The following is a 17647-nucleotide window of genomic DNA, read 5'->3' as shown; positions in this document are numbered from 1 at the left end:
ACGCTATGAAAGTTGAGTTCTCTTTTGCCCTTAGAAGAAAAGAACTCTTACTTGCGTACTTTTGCTTTCGTTATACCAGCTGAGCTAGACGATTTTTATTTTTTTCACCGTCTCGTTTATTTCGGTATACCTACGTGCATACCTACGTTCGTTCGACTTTGTCCCGCGACCCGAGAGAGAAAAGGTGTCAATGACTGGCTGCGGATCCCGCACCACGTTTCCTCCTCCTCCTCCTCCTCGTACCATTTCCCACCCCATGCATTACTATTTCACGTTAGTGAATACAGGGTGTGTAAGAAAGGCTTGTTCGTTGGTTTATAGTTCGTAAATTAGTTTCAAGTTAATCTAGAGTGATTTTTAAATGTTTGATTGATGGAAAACAAGCTCAAGTTTGATAAGCAACTCTTTTTTTCACGGGATTGTTGCGGAAAGAGAGGACAAGGGATTCGGTAAAGGATGTTGGAATAACGGAGACGTTTTTTGAATAGCGAATAAAGTTATTTACGAATTTCGTATCGCTGGTATCACCAAGTGCGCTGGAATAGTTTATGCGAATTCATTATTCAATTTAAGTCGTTCCATCTCTGTTGTAAAAGTTCATCGGAGAGATTCTGGCAACTTTAGTTTACCCAAAAGGAAAAGTCTTCCAGAGAACTAAAGACCAAGATTTAACCACCAGCTATCGATTTCAGAACTCGCAAAAATTTAGAAGCAAAAATCTTGAACACATTACCAATTTATCTTGAGATGAATCGATGAAACTTCTCGCAACGAACCAAATAATTAATTAACCGTAACAAGATAAAGTGGAATGTAGAAATTCGAGAGACGACATCTTCCCTTTGCTCGGTACTTTCGTTTTGTTCACAACTAATTTCCTTATCGTTTCATTTGTTTCACACACAACCACACCGATTTTTCCTTGATTTATTCGTCAACATTGACAATTCGCAACGTTAAGACGTCAAACAACCCACTCGTCAAGGTATCGCGTCACCTCGTCGATAAATATCCCACTAGCGTGGGATGTTACAAGAGTCGGTGCCCGATTTGGCCGGACGTTTAATCGGAGGCGGTCACCCGTTTCTCAATCGACCCTTTGTTTCCGACCTTTCGCTCTGATAACAATTCGACCGTTCGTTTCCTTTCGTTTTGACGGCTGCTGGTCGCTCCTCGACGCTGCACTGAAAACGTGCTGCAGGGGATCGGCACGTGTTCAGAGCGGGTTTCTAAGTGTGTTATAGGTGCGGCATGCTCTACACACGTGAGAAACGCTTCGCGATCCACCCACCGCGCCACCCCCCTTCCCCCATCTCTCTCTCTCTCTCTCTCTCTCTCTTTTTCTCTCTTATTCTCGGTCACACCGCTACAGTATTATAGGTACGTGGGTGAAATAAACGCGTTCCCGGCACAGACGGATCACCGGAACAGCAAGAAGAGAGTTATGTACTGCGGGACAGGAAGGGGAGTGAGAAATGAGCCCGGTAGCTAGAAATTGCGCAACTTTTGTACGTGTACATATATTATGCAGTACTCCGGGGGAAATGATCCGCGTAATTGTTGCGTTTTGTATGTTATTTAGGGTGATACGATTCCCTTCTTTTTTTCTTACACTATCTTTGTCCTTATCGGCCGGAGGCATTCTTCATTCGGTCAGATTCATCCCCCCCCCCCGTAAGTGATATGTTCAAATATCAGTTTTGGCTTTCTTTGTCGCTTCACCTTTGCGTGATATTTTATTTGTCGTTTGTGTGTCGCGCGTTTCAACTCGTAAAGAATCATCGTACGAAATATCGTACGCGTAAGTTGCAAAGTCGAAGAGGATACGGGAATAAACGCGTGTCGCATTCACCGCGATGGTTCCGAAGCGCAATTAACGAATCAGCGATTAGCCGCGTTTCTCTGTCGAGCGAATCTCTGCAAACGTGAGAGATTTCAGACACGCGATAATACCTACTCGAGAGACGACGCACTTTGTACGTACCTCGTAGTAATTTACTTCTCATTTTGCGCGGGAAATTTAACATGCGTTGAAATTGACCAGATTTTAGAAACGATCTCGGTCAGTGATTGACTTTATTTGATACTTATATTCACTCAATTATATTCGCTGCATGCACGATCAATTTTCATAAATTAACCAAGTCGCTGAACGAAACGCGAGGTTTAATCGAATCAAAAATTCCAACTATCGCTATTCCGTTTACAACAAGCATAGCACGGCAGTGAGACATCGCGGTTATTGTCAACGGTAAAAATTTGCCTCCGCAAGCAAGAGTAATTTCTTCGAGACGCAATTCGGCGTGCATTCGCGTGTAATAAACTATATTTATTACAACCGTCTCTGGGAGTGCAGAGAACTCGTAAATATACTCTTAAGGAGACTTGAGTCTGACGTTTCGGTGTATAAGTGCAGGCCAGCTGGAGCCGCGAAGACGCCACTGGAGGAGATCGGCATTGGTACGTAATTGTAAATCCCGAGTTCAGTGGCCAATTAAGAGTGAATTTTCAGCAGTTTCGCCGCTTTGAAGGAGAAGAAAAATGAAAGGCAATCGTCTCTCGTTATAAGGCCGGTCACGGGGCTGTACTGACATCGCGACGGTGTCAATTTTTTATTGTAATTCTTTTTTTGGTCTTTTTTAACTCTTCAACTCCTCAACGCGTCCGGAATTCGCACTGCATTGGTTCAAGCGCGTCGGATATCGGAATGCACTTTATATCGTTGACCCCGCGTGCTGAGTATGTACAAGATGTTTGTTTTATTGCGAAACTAATTACACGCCGTAGAGTCACGCCCTCGCATATATCGTAGGAGTTAATCCGACGTTTGCTGCAGCGGTTGTCTGTCCTGCAACACGTGTGGATATACTATTTCTTCTATTCGCTGCAATCCATCGATAGGTGTAAATGCAGTTTGATACGGCGCGTCTTTATCACGGTTCAGTCCGTGATATTTGCTGCTGCTGCTACTGGTGCTTCGGGAAAAGTGTCAACCGGAGAAAGCGATTTTACCATTTTTCAACCCTTGCTCAACGCTCGTATGACTTCTCTTAGTGTATTCATGAGACTTTCGTCATTTCCGTATTAATTATCGAGAGTGTCGTGTGTACCTTACGCGTGTTTCAAAACAGCGAGTATGCAACCCAAAGAAAAAGAAAAAAAACCTATCTCAGGAGTAAATTCTCACCCACAACCAATCTGTGATAATGCTAAATTCTCTTGAGAAAAAAGTTGAGGGTTTGTTTTTTCGTTAGGGCAGAATCGTTAGTCATGGGAGCGAAATAGAAATAGAAAAAGAAGAGTTGTAATTTTCCGTTCCAGGTTCACTGTGCGTGTTTTCTTTTTTTTTTTTCACTTGCAAATTTTACCGGCCTAATTTACGACCGAGTGTAAAATTCGCGCCGCAGGGAAATTTCCTCCTGCTCATTTTCTACCGTGCAAATATTCCGTGGTTGGTCAGTGTAGGGGGTGTTTCTTTTTTTTTTTTTTTTTCTCCTTCCTTCCTACTGCGAATCTGGTCTATCTACATCGGTCTCGTCGTAAACTTGCAGTCGCAGTATAAACCTCAACCAGAGTGACTTGTGCACATGTCGCATGGAGCGCGTATTTTACATACTCCGCAAAGTGTAACGTATAACGGTCTATATTCACGTGTTTGCTGACTATTCTTTATCCGGGTTAGCAGAAACTACTTGTATTATCTACGCAAAACGTCCAGTTGAACATTATACGACGAATGAATGGGGGGGGGGGGGGAGGAATAATTGCGGGTTACACTTATTATTATATGTACATTTAGCTCGGCTTTCACGCTCGTGTAGCGTTTACTACATATCATGCGAAAATCTACCGACTGCCAAGATATATTCATTTGCTTTCTTACACACTCGCTTAATCTACGATACTCGTTTAACGACGTAATACCCGCTATCGGTATAACTTGCAGCTTTTATTATATACGCACAGTTGTACCTATGAGGTTAACGTCTACTGCTAAACTTGTCTTACGGTTATTAACCACTCGTTAAATATCATCAACATATCACCGAGGATCTTTGGTATTTGCTCAGCTGCGTCTTTTCACAATTTCTTCAACCCAAACACCTCGGGAATTTCATTCGGTGAAAAGTTTTTCGTTTTTTTACTTCTTTTTCTACTTTTCGAAAATAAGTCGACGACACGACGAGCATAAAGGATCATTTTCTTTTTTTATCTTGTAACCTTTTTTTTTTTTATTATATTCATCAGTTACTCAGTTCATCCTGCGACTGTAACGAGTTGGACACCAAATCTTCTTTCTCCAATTAGTTCCGTAGGATTTAACCACGTTGTGCGAGTTTCTGTAGCGAACCTCATTTGTCTCCTTCAGTATAAACTTGGAATTTCGTTTCTGGGTACTCGGACTTGTTTCAAATTGAATTCACATGGGGAACGAATTGTGCACGTGTTGAGAAACGGAGGCGAGAAACTGAGTGGGAAAATATAAATGTTTTCGCAACTGTCCTCATACAAGATAGCCTCGACAATTTCGTGAAATTTCATAAAAATTTTTCAACGCGGTTTCAAATTTTCTTTCCCGACTTCGAATCCGACTTAAAACAGTCTGTCAATTTTTTGTTTAAAAAATCATATCGAATTTCCCGAGAACGATTTCTGAAGAAGTGAAATACCTTCTGCGATAAATAATATAAATACAACGTGATAAGTCGTCTTCCATCAAGAAGATTCAAAGAATTATCAACATCTCTAGTGCCACTCGTGGCTATCGGCAAGATATAACCGATGACGAGGTAAATGAGATGTTTTCATCGCGAGACGAGACGAGTCCGAGGACCCTAATTCAATCTTTACGCACATCAATCCCTCGATAAGGAAACGAGCTTATCTCGCGACTCCGAAAAAGACAACAAGCACGCATGTAAGAAAAAGGAAAACATATCCGCAGTCAGCCAGGGCGACTCTAACACTTTCTCCTCCTCTTTTTCGGGGTAAATATTTGTCCGACTTCTCGATCGGTTTACCCGTATATGTATACCTACGTGAGGAAAATCCTTGGAGCAAACACGGGCTTCTTTGCCGAGCACTTTCTCGCCCCTGTGCAGCAAGCGTCCGCAGCCGAAGGCGAACTGACAAGTTTACGTTTGCTTCTTATACGAGGGAAATTATCGTCGAACGAACGAGTCGAGCAGTGGCGATTTTGGGAAAATGGCTTAAACTTACGGAAACGACGTGCTTCACTTATATATATATATGTATATATGCATACACGCACACATACATACTATACATAGATATACACCATGTACCTAGCCATCAGGGATTCTCAATGCAAGGCATCGCTAAGAATTTACAGGATTTTTCGATCACGGATATTGTTTAAATATACCGCGCAAAATGTTCTCCGTTATGAAAATTATCGGAAAAGTTTCGTTCTCTCGATTTCCTCCTTCAAGTACGCGTACATATTTTGAAATCCTGATCGCATCGCTGCAGTTTGCGTAGAGAAATTTTATGAAAACGTGCCGGTGGTTATTAAAATATCACTCGAATGATTTTCAGATAATCTTTTTCGGATGGTCGAGCTTATTGATAAGCCTTATAGCTGCGAAATTGACGTACTTCAATGCCAATAACTATATATCCTGATCGGCTTATCCGTAATATCGGATGGAGGTTTATACGGATATCGCTGCTCCCGGAATATTCATCCTATTCGCAATCGTGGTAATAACATTAATAGTGAAAATAATGGCGGTGGTAGTTGCGAAAGGAATCAATAATTGATGATTGAAGTTGACGGAAGGGAAACAGGAAGTGAGAAATAATACAAAACAAAATAATATATGGTTTCAAAATTGTCTCTGAAATTGATTGTAACGAATAATTCATCGAAATTTACTGCATCGACTCTGACTAAAAATATACGCCAGAGACATAAAATTTGTGTTTACTCGCGTCCATTTTTTTTTCTTTTTTTTATTTATCTCTTTTCACACCATATGTTTCATTCTTTTTTTTTTTTTTTTTTTTTTTTCTCACCAACATTTTTAGTCGCCACATGTTACAAGTCGCCGATCGTTCGGTCGATTTTACGACGAGTTTAACGACTTGTTTGACTGACTCACAAGACACATCTTACGGTGATAGTAGTAGCCTCAATTCGATTCCATTCTAAAAGACGACGCGTTGAATTACAACGAATATAACCGCATGGTTCCAATTGCTAAATTCGTTTCCTGTAATTTATTACCATAACCGTAAGTAAAACGCAACGTAATCGATGGGAACATAAATGTCACCGTTGGAGGAACATCCGATTTGTTAATTACGAAGATGGTAATTTTTCAATGTCATATCTCTCCGTACACACTATAAGCCATTCACCGTATATCGGAAGGTGAACTGATTAGAATTCGTGAACGTTAGATCTGTAAAGAAACACGGATGAAACCCAATCTCTGCTTTGCAATATTTTCAAATTAGTCAGTAGAGATTGAAACTGCGAAATATTGTAACTAAACCTTTTCCAATTATTGAAGCCACTAATTAATTCACAGTCTACTGTATTTCTGAGAATCGTTGGAAATTGCGAAACACGGCGATTTTTGCATTTTTAGGTAGCGTTTTCACTACGTCTGCCCGTGATTTGCGGGGTTGATTTGAAAGGCGGAGAAGGGTGGCAGCCTTCTCTTCGAGCCCTTTCATTAGCACGTCAGCCACGCGACTCACGGCCCGAAAACTCGAAACGCACGCACGCACTGAGATTCACGTATATCGGAACAAAAGTTCCTCTATCCATTGTCCGCATTTGGCGTACGAGTATAGACGACGCAACGCCACGTGCTAAACCTCCCGAAATCATCCCGCCGTTTTTTGCACACACTTTATATATATATATATATATGTACGTAAATTTGCGCGAAAATTTTTCACCGCTGAACAGCTTGTCGTAGCTTTGTTGTATGTAACTAATTGTAAGCAAATTTGTTCGTCGAGTTTGGACATGATAGATATTTTTATTCAAAGTTATTTGTCTTTGCGATGTTTCGGCCGGAACCAGCCGAGCATCGTCAGGCTATCATTAATTAAAAAAGAAAAAAAAAAATTATCGTTTGACAGGAAATTTTGTTTTTCTTGTTAACGCTGTCTTGTAATTAGTTTATAATATTCTTAAACTGCATTACGAATCGTATCATGTTTGTAGACACGTTGTTTGAATCTTGACACTGAGATTAAGTTGCGTTTGTAATATATGACTTTTACATAGAAAATACGGGTTTGATATGGATATTAAATTGAAAAAAAAAAACGAAGAGAGAAATTGGCTAAATTATAGAACAAGCGTATTAAAAAGTAGAATGTACACGGATTACTTACAATTTTTTACTACCTCGAGGACGTGATGTCGTTAGTTTGCCATTTTTTTAATTTTATAACGACAATGACTTTTATTCCTGAACATGTTTTGACGGGGGTTTTTGCTCCGTCTCAACGACGCGACGTTTTGCTTTCACGTAAATACCGCGTCGCGACGTTCAACGTCCAGTTGTCATCGGCCCAGAAAGACACGGACTAGACCCTTGTTTGGCTTCATTCCGATTCATTCCGATTTGTTCCTAGGCGGAAGATGATGAGAAAGAAAAGTAGGTTTCTTCAACCAATTTGCTAGCTGCCACTCGAGCTGTCGTAATTTATCAATCTTGTGACATACGTATGGAAGTTTCGTCGGGGAAATAGTTGAGGAAATTTGGTAAAAAAAAAAAAAGAAAAGAAAGAAAATTACATACGTGTACAATATTCGCGTTTGTTCAGCTCTCTGTAATCTTGTAACTTCAATTTGTTCAAGACTAATGTTATCCACTTTTGAAAACATCAAACAAATATAAAAAATAAATAAATAAACATGATACGTTGAAAAGCGTTACATACACAATTGCAATATCGAATCATGAAGTAGGTATTGAACTCCTTTAATGCGTTTCGAAGTTAAAGTTCAATTTTCACTCTCATAAGTCAGACAAGAAAGGCGGACATTTTTTCTGTGAAAAATAAAACACCGACTAGTTTCACAAAATTCCAGTCACACGTTTCGATCCTAATTAAGAAGATCTAAAGAAGAATCTAGATACAAAAATACGCCTTTGCATATATTTCGAGCAATCCTGCACGTGTAATTGTTCGTCCCGTCCTCTTTTTTTTTTTCATTTGTTTGCTTTTGGCAAAAACGAATCCTTGCCTCGGTTTTTTCAAAATTCCACGACAACGACAACGACCGGCACGCTGCTTAGCTGTTGTACAGAATCGCGTTGCAACTAACGGTGGCTCATTGTGAAAATGGAGCACGTTCCAGATTTTTTTTCCCTGAATATTTAAGAGGAGCTTACTACCAAACACCAAACATCGAGCTACAATGGTTAGGGATTTTTGCATATTCATCCCGTCGCGGTCAGGGCACCCTTTGCTTGCAGGAGATTAAAGGTCCCAGTTCCCTCTGTCGGAGTTTCTCTCCTCCTTTTTCTCCCTCTCTCTCTCTCTCTCTTTTCCAGGCCAAAGTGGAAACGCAGACTGCTCGCGGTCTTCTTGCAGTTCTTCTTTGAACCGCGTGTAATACATACGTACCGTATACGTACACGTGTTTATATACGTGCGGGATTCTGCACATTGTTTCGTAACTCTGCACGTTTCGTTTCCATGACTGATTCAGGAGGCTAAAACGGATATCAAAGTCATAGTGGATCTCGGTCGAGACAGCGATGCTGCTCGTATCGTTTATATCATACCTAACGTTTTGCGGTTTAGCGATATAATGAAAAAATTTTCCAGTAAAAGACACTCTTATTCGTCGAACTTGCGGTTAATGCGAGGAACATATATTACCGCTTATTCTCGATCCGTGTTCGTGGAAAAACGATGACTGACGAGTATTGTGATGGATAAATAAAAAAAAATTGAAGTCTGTGAACGAACAACGTGCGATTACAGCATTGTGCGCAAGTGATTGCGCAGTTGCGCGAGTGCTGAGAGCGAGATTGAAACGTTGATAGCGTATTTATTTTTTCTGTCACACGTGCCAGTCTGAGTCCTCGGTTTTTCACTTTGCCTTCCATTTCACGCCTCTGTGTTTTTACTACGATATTTCGTCACTTTGAAATCCCTAAATTCCGGTCATCTTCGGTGAGTGAAAGTCGACCGAGGATAAAGAACAAATAGAAAGAGAGAGAGAGAGCGAGAGGAATGAAAATTGAGAAGTTAGAGAGGATGAGAGCCGTCGAAGTTCTGCCTTTGAAGTTTCAATAGCCACCCATTCCGCAGAATATTTGTCGAAGATGCAGGGTCGCTTATCAATCCTTGAATCTCTAATCTCCGGATTTCCCGCCCTCCCAACTCTCTAATGCTCCGTTTCAACTATACTCGAACATTCGTATTCGGTTGGATTCTCATCGTTCGTTTATCAAGTAATCAAACTTTACATCCAAGTATCTAAGTTTAAACGCCGCGTTAGCTGTCTTGAAAGTATGTATATGTGTTTACATTTTATTACGCTCATAATTATCGTTAATTATGATGAAAAAAAAAAAAAAAAATTGTATTAACATGAATAAAAGTATACAACGAACACTAAGAAACGAATGAGTAATTAATGTGAATTCTCAACATCTTTATAAAGTTACTTCTCAAGTTTAATCTCAACTTGTTGCAAGTTACAAGAAAATAGGCTGCAGTAATTATCGTTCAAATTTATTATATCAGTGGATTCTGTCTCGTAATTGTAACTAAGCCGTACTTCCTGTTAAGACCGAATAAGTACAAGTACACGATATCTTGTCGCACGATCAGCGCAACTTGCGACAAAATCAAACTCATCCAATACGCCAAACTTCCGTAATAATTTTGACACAGGAAAAAATCTCGCCACAGATTATTTCTCCTACATTCTGACGCATATGAATATGTTTCGAAAAGTTAACGTCATCGGGTATCCGAGCCTGCGTAACGAAGTGCAGCTCGAAGAGAAGGTGCAACGACGGGGTCAGTTTAAGGCCAAGAGAACAACGATGATCTATTTCAGTTGCTAACCTTGTCGGAAGTATCACTCGACGTTCTTTTCCTGCACCGATAAAGACCTGCACACTGCACTGTTTGTTTACCAGTATATTTAGAAACACTGTAACCCTGTGGCAAACTCGAGTTGCCAGTCACGATGCGCTCGAATCTTCGCGGGCGATTTTTAACTCGGGATCAAGATCGATATCGGCAAGTGATAGGATTCAGTAACAGCTCCGCATGATCTATTCGTATATTCCCGGCATATTCACTGTTCCAGCTCTGATGAAGACCAAACCCCGTGAGTAACGTGAATTTTTAGGCCCCCGGATCGAACAAAGCTGCAATCAGTTCCACCATAAATATTATTCACGCGTACTTATCGTTAGGTTTGATCTATAAACTGCGAAACTTCTTGGGTGGATTTTACTCTCTGATTTATTACATAATCCGATGAATCTATGAATCCTGATGCAACGATCGTGTAACAGATTCCACCGTTTATAGTCGAGGTCTACAAACCTGACGCGCGAAACGTGAGAGCATCATTGATAGCTATTTTCGTATATCGTCCCAGGAAATACGCCGAATACCACAATTCGGTCTCCGTTAGCTCTTTCCCTGATCACGACCTTGCGAAATATTTTGGAATTCGTGCCGATTTTCTCTGGCCCTGGATAAAACCGACGCCAAGTCGTGAGAATCTATATCCGCTTACTCGCGACAGAAAGTTACAGGAAAAAAGCTTTTGATTAAATACTTCTTTTACTGCGTAAAATTCATTCAGTTTTCCCAGCTTTAGATAAAAATCGACGATTTCGGGAAATCTCTGGTGGATTTTATTTACTTTCTTACTCTGTCAATTTCTCTCTCTCTCTCTTTCTCTCCGTCATTCTCTCTTTTTTTTCCGCACTTATCGCTGCCCAGAATCGTAAACGTAGCGACGATTTGCGGTTGAATTAATTAATTCATCTCCCTTTTCAAATGTAGTTCACGTGCGATTGTGTTAGTTATACGTTCACGTATATTAATTAGCGTTCCTGCGAGGGTTCTGTTGTCCTGATAATTTCCGCTCGCACGTATGCAGCCTCACGCGTTTTCACTGCAGTTATTATATCACCGAGAGACGATAAAAATTCTTTCGAAATCCATTTTTCACTCCACGCTTATATGACGCCGGAATCACGCATATCTCTCCCAACTCGCTGCTGCTTCAGTCGTGTGCCTAGATTTGTTACTTTTAGACAAACATTTCGGCTGGTATTTCATCCACTCCGACTGCACTTCCACGTTCCTTTACACGCATGCAGTTCTGTATACACGAAGGCTGGGGCATATAAACCTAATCTTGAGTTGAATCAGGGATTAGAACACGCCGCTTTTTCTAACACCCCGATTATGTCTGTGTATAAGTATATAAGTTATTCCATCCGTGGCTACCATGCGATAAGCGCTTATAGACAAACAGTTTTAAGTCCCAATCGTATATCTAATAGACCTCGTCTTCGCTTGGATTCAGGGAACTGCAGTTGTGCAACGAATAGTTATTCTTTTCAGAAAACAAAACTTTACGAATATTATAGTGAAAGTTTTGCGATTGTTTAGTTTTCTCGATTTATTTTTACAATTCCCCTTAAGAGATATGTGCTGAAAGAATTTTTCTAGCGCGGTTCCTATTTCTTTGGCATCTTATCAAGTACCGTTTTGCAGTTAAGTTGAAATTTTCTCCGGTGCAAACAAGGCTCACGTGCTACGTGGATAGATATCGAGGAAACAGCAATTCGTGTATGAAATGTTATATACGGAAAATACATGTTGTTGAGTTGAGTTAATAATTCTACATTCGGAAAAACATATATTTGTGTGGTGTTAAAAAACTAGAATGGCGGATCGATAGAAGGACTTTTCAAAGACGCGAAAATCTAAACCGTAGAAAGTTCATGTATAGAAAATTGAAAATGTAGAGAGATCGTAAGATAGAATGGCAAAATCTAGAATCTGTGTACGATTATATATTATTGAGTAGAATTTTGATAAATCTACATTTTGGCATTCTATATTCTGACCTTTCCATATTTTCACCTGTATGTATTTGATCCTACGTTGAGAAAAAACGATTGATTACGACCAGAAGTAATTCCGGATCGTGACCCAATGACTGCAGATTATAGATATACTCACATGAAAGCACATTTGACGCGCGTCTCCACGTGCTCGGTTATTCGCACTAAACTTTCTTCTCTCCTTACGGCACGCGCAAATGTTTACGTTCGGTACAATCGTACAATCGTTGGGTATTGTAACAAGTGCATAAACGACAGATCGCTACGAACAGACGGTGAAAAGCTTCGATTTATCGGTTAATAAACGTTCCCTCACACACACCGACATTCGAGGTCGAGTAGAATACGAGCTGTCATTGGGAATAATTTGACACGACATTAAAGAACCGTCGACACGACACGGCAGTCGAACATTGAAATTAAATATTCCACTATTAACAACGACTGTTTCCGCAATCAATTCACAAAACTGTTTATATCGCACACTTTTCTAATCACACCGACGAAACGATTCGAAATGACCGAGGTCGGCAGGATACAGAGGTAAGCAGGAGGACGGGAAGAAGGATCGACCGAATCGACAGGAGATGCGAGATAACAATAAAGCGATTTGCGATTGAAACGCGAGGCTGATGGAAGGTGGAAGGGGGATAATACCGAGATTAGCAATTAAGGCAAAAGCCGAGAAGAGGGAGTCCCAGAGCTTTGAATCGAGAGAAAGAGAGAGAGAGTTTTGTGGAGGAACGCGACGAACCGGCTCGCACGCTCTCTGGACGAGGCTGACAGTCTCTGACTAGTCCGCAGTCGGGTGACCATCGCTGCACTGACGGTGGCTTTGCCTCCGAGAGAGCTCTGCTTATAGGGTTTCGTTCCCGCTCGGCACGTTTCACGGTACTGCTCTCTCACCCATACACCCGCCTATCATCACGCAGTCACGCACACGGAGATTAATCTAAAATACCCCGGAGTGGAAGAGGTGGGACGACGACGACGGTCCATCGACGAGGGGAGCGGGGAAAAGATGCTGGGAGTGAGGGGGATGAGAGGAGACGGGAAGACGACCAGGTACTCCTTGCCCATTCGAAACAGACTCACTCGCCCGCTACTCGGATGAAAGATTTTTTTAATCAAACCAGTTATGAACCGTGACCCCCCTCGTCATTTGTCCTCGCCCCTCCCCCTCTTAATTTTAGGCGTAAAAAAATTATTGACACATGGGTAGGTACGTCTGTTCGTAGAGTGGTCAAATGGAGGTTTGCTCAATCTGTAGACAGAACTTGGAGTTGATCAGTTTTTTCTCATTTGTACACACACACACACATATAGGCATGTATTCACGTTTTTACTCTATTCTTTCGTGCTTGCCGAATCGGAGGTTTGGCTTTCTTTCGTTGATGTGTTGTTTTATTTATTTATTTTTTTTTTATTCTTAACCTCAGTTCGAGTTCCCTTTTTCTTCGAATAGACAGGAAAAGATGGAAAAAATGAAGCGTTTGATTTCAATCTGTGCGGAGGATTCTTTCAATGGTTTTCTAAGGCTTTCTTTTACCAGAATTGACAGTTGAGATTAGATTATATCGAAACTTTTACTTCCGTTCGTCAGGCATTTTCGACAGGTCACAGGTATATAATCCCTCACCGTGATTCAACTGATTACAATTAGTCACACTTAAGATAGCCTGATGTGTTTGGTTTTGATTTATGACCGTAGAATATCAAATTTGGTGAGTCTTTTTGTTTCGACATAGAAATTGAGTCAACAGTTTTCAAATTTTCTTGTCGATAGGGTCTTTTCCAAGATCGCATAGAATTTATCTTTCAGAGGTTTAGAAACTTGTCGAAATTTAACACTAAAAATGGTATTCTTGGTATTCGGCTCGGTTCTTTTCGTTGAATAAAAAAGCGGCCTGGAATTAAAATTCGATGTAAATTCATGTATTGTAGAATACTCTCTAATCCGTTCGTCGAAAATAAAGAATCAATGAAACTATGAGCAGAACTCGTAATACAAGAAACCCTTCACGCCCGTCCACGAGAATCAAACAGTAATTACCTATCTCGATTTTTCCTACATTCGATGATTTTGATACGCTAGCTCCAAAGTTCTAATCCCTTCTTACAGTCTCATCCCTCGCCAGTTGATCCTGCATAGGTTATCAGAAGGGGGTGAATCAGACTAGACGTATAATATGATCTACATTACGCCTCGACTAGCAGTATGTAATTGCTCGAGTACGGCAATGAATTATATGTAAATGCAAATTTCCGAGCTGTGTCAGTCGTGTAAGATAGTGATTCGGATTCACGTACCGTTACGGAGTAATGGATACCTTAGGTGTATAACGCGTCTTAGGTACTTATAGCACAGGGGCTCGGCTCTGACTTGCATATCTTGAAAATGCGTTCTAATACCCGATGTGGGCATTTATACGTGATACTTAGAAAGCATCTAGGAATTTGAATAAACTTCGAAAGCCCTTCTCTCCGAATCAATTCTCATTCATCGGACCTCCCTTCCTCGCTTCACTTCTGGCAGCCTGCATTGCCTGCCTCGGTGGACTTCAAGTGGCCGTTTTATTGCTGAAAGTAACCAGACAAGTCACTTTTAACTATAAATCTTTTTTATAAAATCCCAAAGCGTTTTGTGAACAGATAATGTGTCGCTGGGAAAATACAGAGGAACTATCTAATCTCGTCGAAATATGACGATTGTCTCTGAATCCTTGTGAGAAAAGTCTCCCGTGGACAGAAAGAAAAGTGAACTGTCAGATAAGCAAAATACACTCATATTTTGCAAACACAGTCGCTCGAAAGTCATTCCCAAGTTGAAAAATGGTGAACTTTTCGTAACTTTAACGTTACTAACTGAGAGAAACCGGAGGTATCGAGTCTTTTTTTCAAATAACGTAAGAAAAAACTGTTTCATTTTTTCCCGTAACAAATGGCAAGAAGAATTGTAACGAAATATTGATATCAGCACTTGTTAATCGCCGAGCATTTCAAAATGGTCCTCTTTACAATGATTAGATCCCATCGAGAAATGATGCGGTACATTTTTGGGTACAAGAAACCACCATAAGGAGCTCTTTGACCTCCGCAGGTTGAACGACCAACGTCGGCCAATTATCATTCGCTTTAAGTTCATCCATGATTTTGTTATAATACGTGCCCGAAGAGTCAGGGACGCAATCCTCGGAAATGACATATTCGTGCGCAGGGTTGAAAAGCAAGCTTAAGAACCGGATATGTACAAGTGACCAATGCGTACCTGTTATAAGTACCTGCATCCTCAAGGAGGATCTACGTGTAAGTCACCCCCCCTCCAAGATCGATCCCTATCTAATTTCCTATTAAAGCTGGGACTTCCACCTAAGATCATACTCGGGATTACATTCCTACGGGACATTTTATTCCATTCTTATTTTTCCCTCCGCAGCAGCATATAATCGGGTTGTTAACAACTGCGTGAGAAGATTTTTTCAAACTTTATTCTAGCCTCGAGCTTAAGAAGAAGGAATTTTTATATCTCTTCGTCATTGTGCCTTTGGTTTTTGATTAGAAAATTGTTTCGATTAATTCTGTTTAGGATTCTTACAACACTTGACTATGGCAACGTACAATTGAGAGAGGCTCTTTCATCCTCCTAATTTAGCTCTCTTTCTTTCGTTCTCGCTCTTTCTCTCTCTCTCTCTCTTCCGTTGGTTCTTTCACGGTTTCGGATTACTCCCGAGGGGGTGCAACATCACGAAGCGGTACAAAGTTCGGAATATTCGGCATGTGGAAAAATACAAGGCTTGGATTGCCTTTCAGGTGGAACCGCCCATCGCACATGCCGAGCCGTCTGTCATTTCGCTCGAGTCAAGCTTCGGAGGGGGAGTTAAAATAAGGGGGGTGGGGGTGAGGCCTGCAAGGTAGCGGTCCCGCAGTATACCTATACATACCATAAAATGGCCTTAAAACGTACTCGTGTCTGGTTTTCGAAGACTAGCAACCGAGCTGCGGGTGGTCGTTACGTCACGTAGACAGAGATAATTTCGTTTTGGTTTATTTTTTTCTTTCTCTATTTCTACACGCGCATCCACGTTAACCGGCCGGCGACTCGCTGGAAATTACATAGACGTCGGCGGTTTTACATGGAAAATCATAAGACTCGCAGCCCCCGAGCGATGGCCAAACATTTGTTCGTTTCAATCTACGCGGCGTATGACGTATTGTTTGTATTATCAATGGGACGAGCCAATTGGCTTAGAATTCTTCGAAACCACGTCGGTATTCAGTTTTGCTAATCACGCTCGACGGACACACTTTGGTACGAAGGTTTACACTCGTTGAGAATTCAGTGTTAAATTGCACGGTTTTTGTGGGCGTTTTACCATCGTGCGGTGCGATTGATCAAGTGGTCGGGTTTATAATACAATTGTCTATATTTTTCTGTCGTCGCGTCGTGAAAGTCGCATATAACGGCTACAATTTTATTTTCTTTTGTTTTTGCCCTCGGGGTTTTCCCTTTCTTCACTTTCTTTCTTTTTCTTTTTGTTTTTATTCTTCTTTTTAAACTCATCAATTCGTTTTGTCGAGCCGATAGTGGATGGGGTAAAATAATAAACTCGTAACTTTTGTTTATTCTGAAATCTGGTTTACTTTTAACGATGGCTGATATTGAGGTTTGTGAGTGAAAAAAAAAAAAGAAAAAAACTTTTCAGAGATGGGTGGGGGGGAGAAAGACAGGAACACCGTCTTACGACCCATGAAATCCTCCTCTCGGGTTTCTCATTAACATCAGTCTTGGTATGTGAAATGTCTTTGGAAAAAAAAATTTTACTTCACATCTCCATGTTTAGTTTAATGTCTATCTCCCGCCCTAAACTCTCATGGTGGCGTCGAAAAGTTAGGAGGAGCTTTCAAAATTCTATCCGTTAACGTACTTTGTTTCTATTCAATTTGTGCACGAGACTTGCCCTGTATTGGAAAAAAAAGTCTCCCTCCCACCCGCGAGTGGCACGGAATAAGATTCAAATTGCAAGAAGCACGTTGAACAAAATTAACGAGTCTTTGTAACTGAGCTGACAATAGGATACGTGGTTACAGCTCTACGTATATCGCAAACAAGCATATATTTCGCCGTCTCGACGTGTGTTGCGGCAAAGGCTGACAGCGGTATCCATCATTTTGGCGAAATGATTAAAATTCCACCGGGCGTAGATAATTGACAGCGAGTAATTTCACTCTGCGATCACTTTCTCTCTCTCTCTCTCTCTTTCTCTGGCTCTACAACTCTGTCTTTTCTTTATGTCTCTTTCTCTCGCGTGTATTGAACTCCACCGAGGTGTGTAACAAACAGTTTGAAAATTACTTGGATCTGGACTGATCAAGCTGTGCAAACATGCACGCAGTACTGTATGTTCAGTTCAATATCTTATCACTATTATATGTGTACGTTGCAGAATGATAAACCGACCAACTCGTCATGTTTTTTACCCGTCTGGCTCGTTAGTTCATCCCACATTATTTTTGGAAAAACCTAAAAATCCGAGAACTCG

At 40.9% G+C, this 17647-nt stretch overlaps 2 protein-coding genes across 4 annotated transcripts in view; one reads left to right on the top strand and one right to left on the bottom strand.

Annotated features, from left to right (window-relative positions):
- The window catches only part of LOC107228093 (mediator of RNA polymerase II transcription subunit 20), an 89411-nt gene that overhangs the window by 21555 nt on the left and 50209 nt on the right, over window positions 1–17647 (top strand). The gene's annotated exons all lie outside the window — the stretch shown is intronic.
- LOC107220804 (facilitated trehalose transporter Tret1) overlaps window positions 1–17647 on the bottom strand; it is a 66681-nt gene that overhangs the window by 17101 nt on the left and 31933 nt on the right. The window contains exon 1 of one of the 3 annotated variants that reach the window (XM_015659544.2): window positions 12226–12252. The exons of the other annotated variants lie outside the window; for them this stretch is intronic. Within the exon in view, the coding sequence (XP_015515030.1) occupies window positions 12226–12237 (12 nt within the window). The 5' untranslated portion in view covers window positions 12238–12252. Of the gene's footprint in view, window positions 1–12225; window positions 12253–17647 lie in introns of those variants that run through there. 3 annotated transcript variants of the gene reach the window in all.

The sequence above is a fragment of the Neodiprion lecontei genome, chromosome 1, assembly GCF_021901455.1.
Source record: "Neodiprion lecontei isolate iyNeoLeco1 chromosome 1, iyNeoLeco1.1, whole genome shotgun sequence".
Classification (NCBI taxonomy): domain Eukaryota; kingdom Metazoa; phylum Arthropoda; class Insecta; order Hymenoptera; family Diprionidae; genus Neodiprion; species Neodiprion lecontei.
The sequence above is the reverse complement of the archived record's forward strand: the minus strand, read 5'-3'. Positions and strand labels throughout refer to the sequence as shown.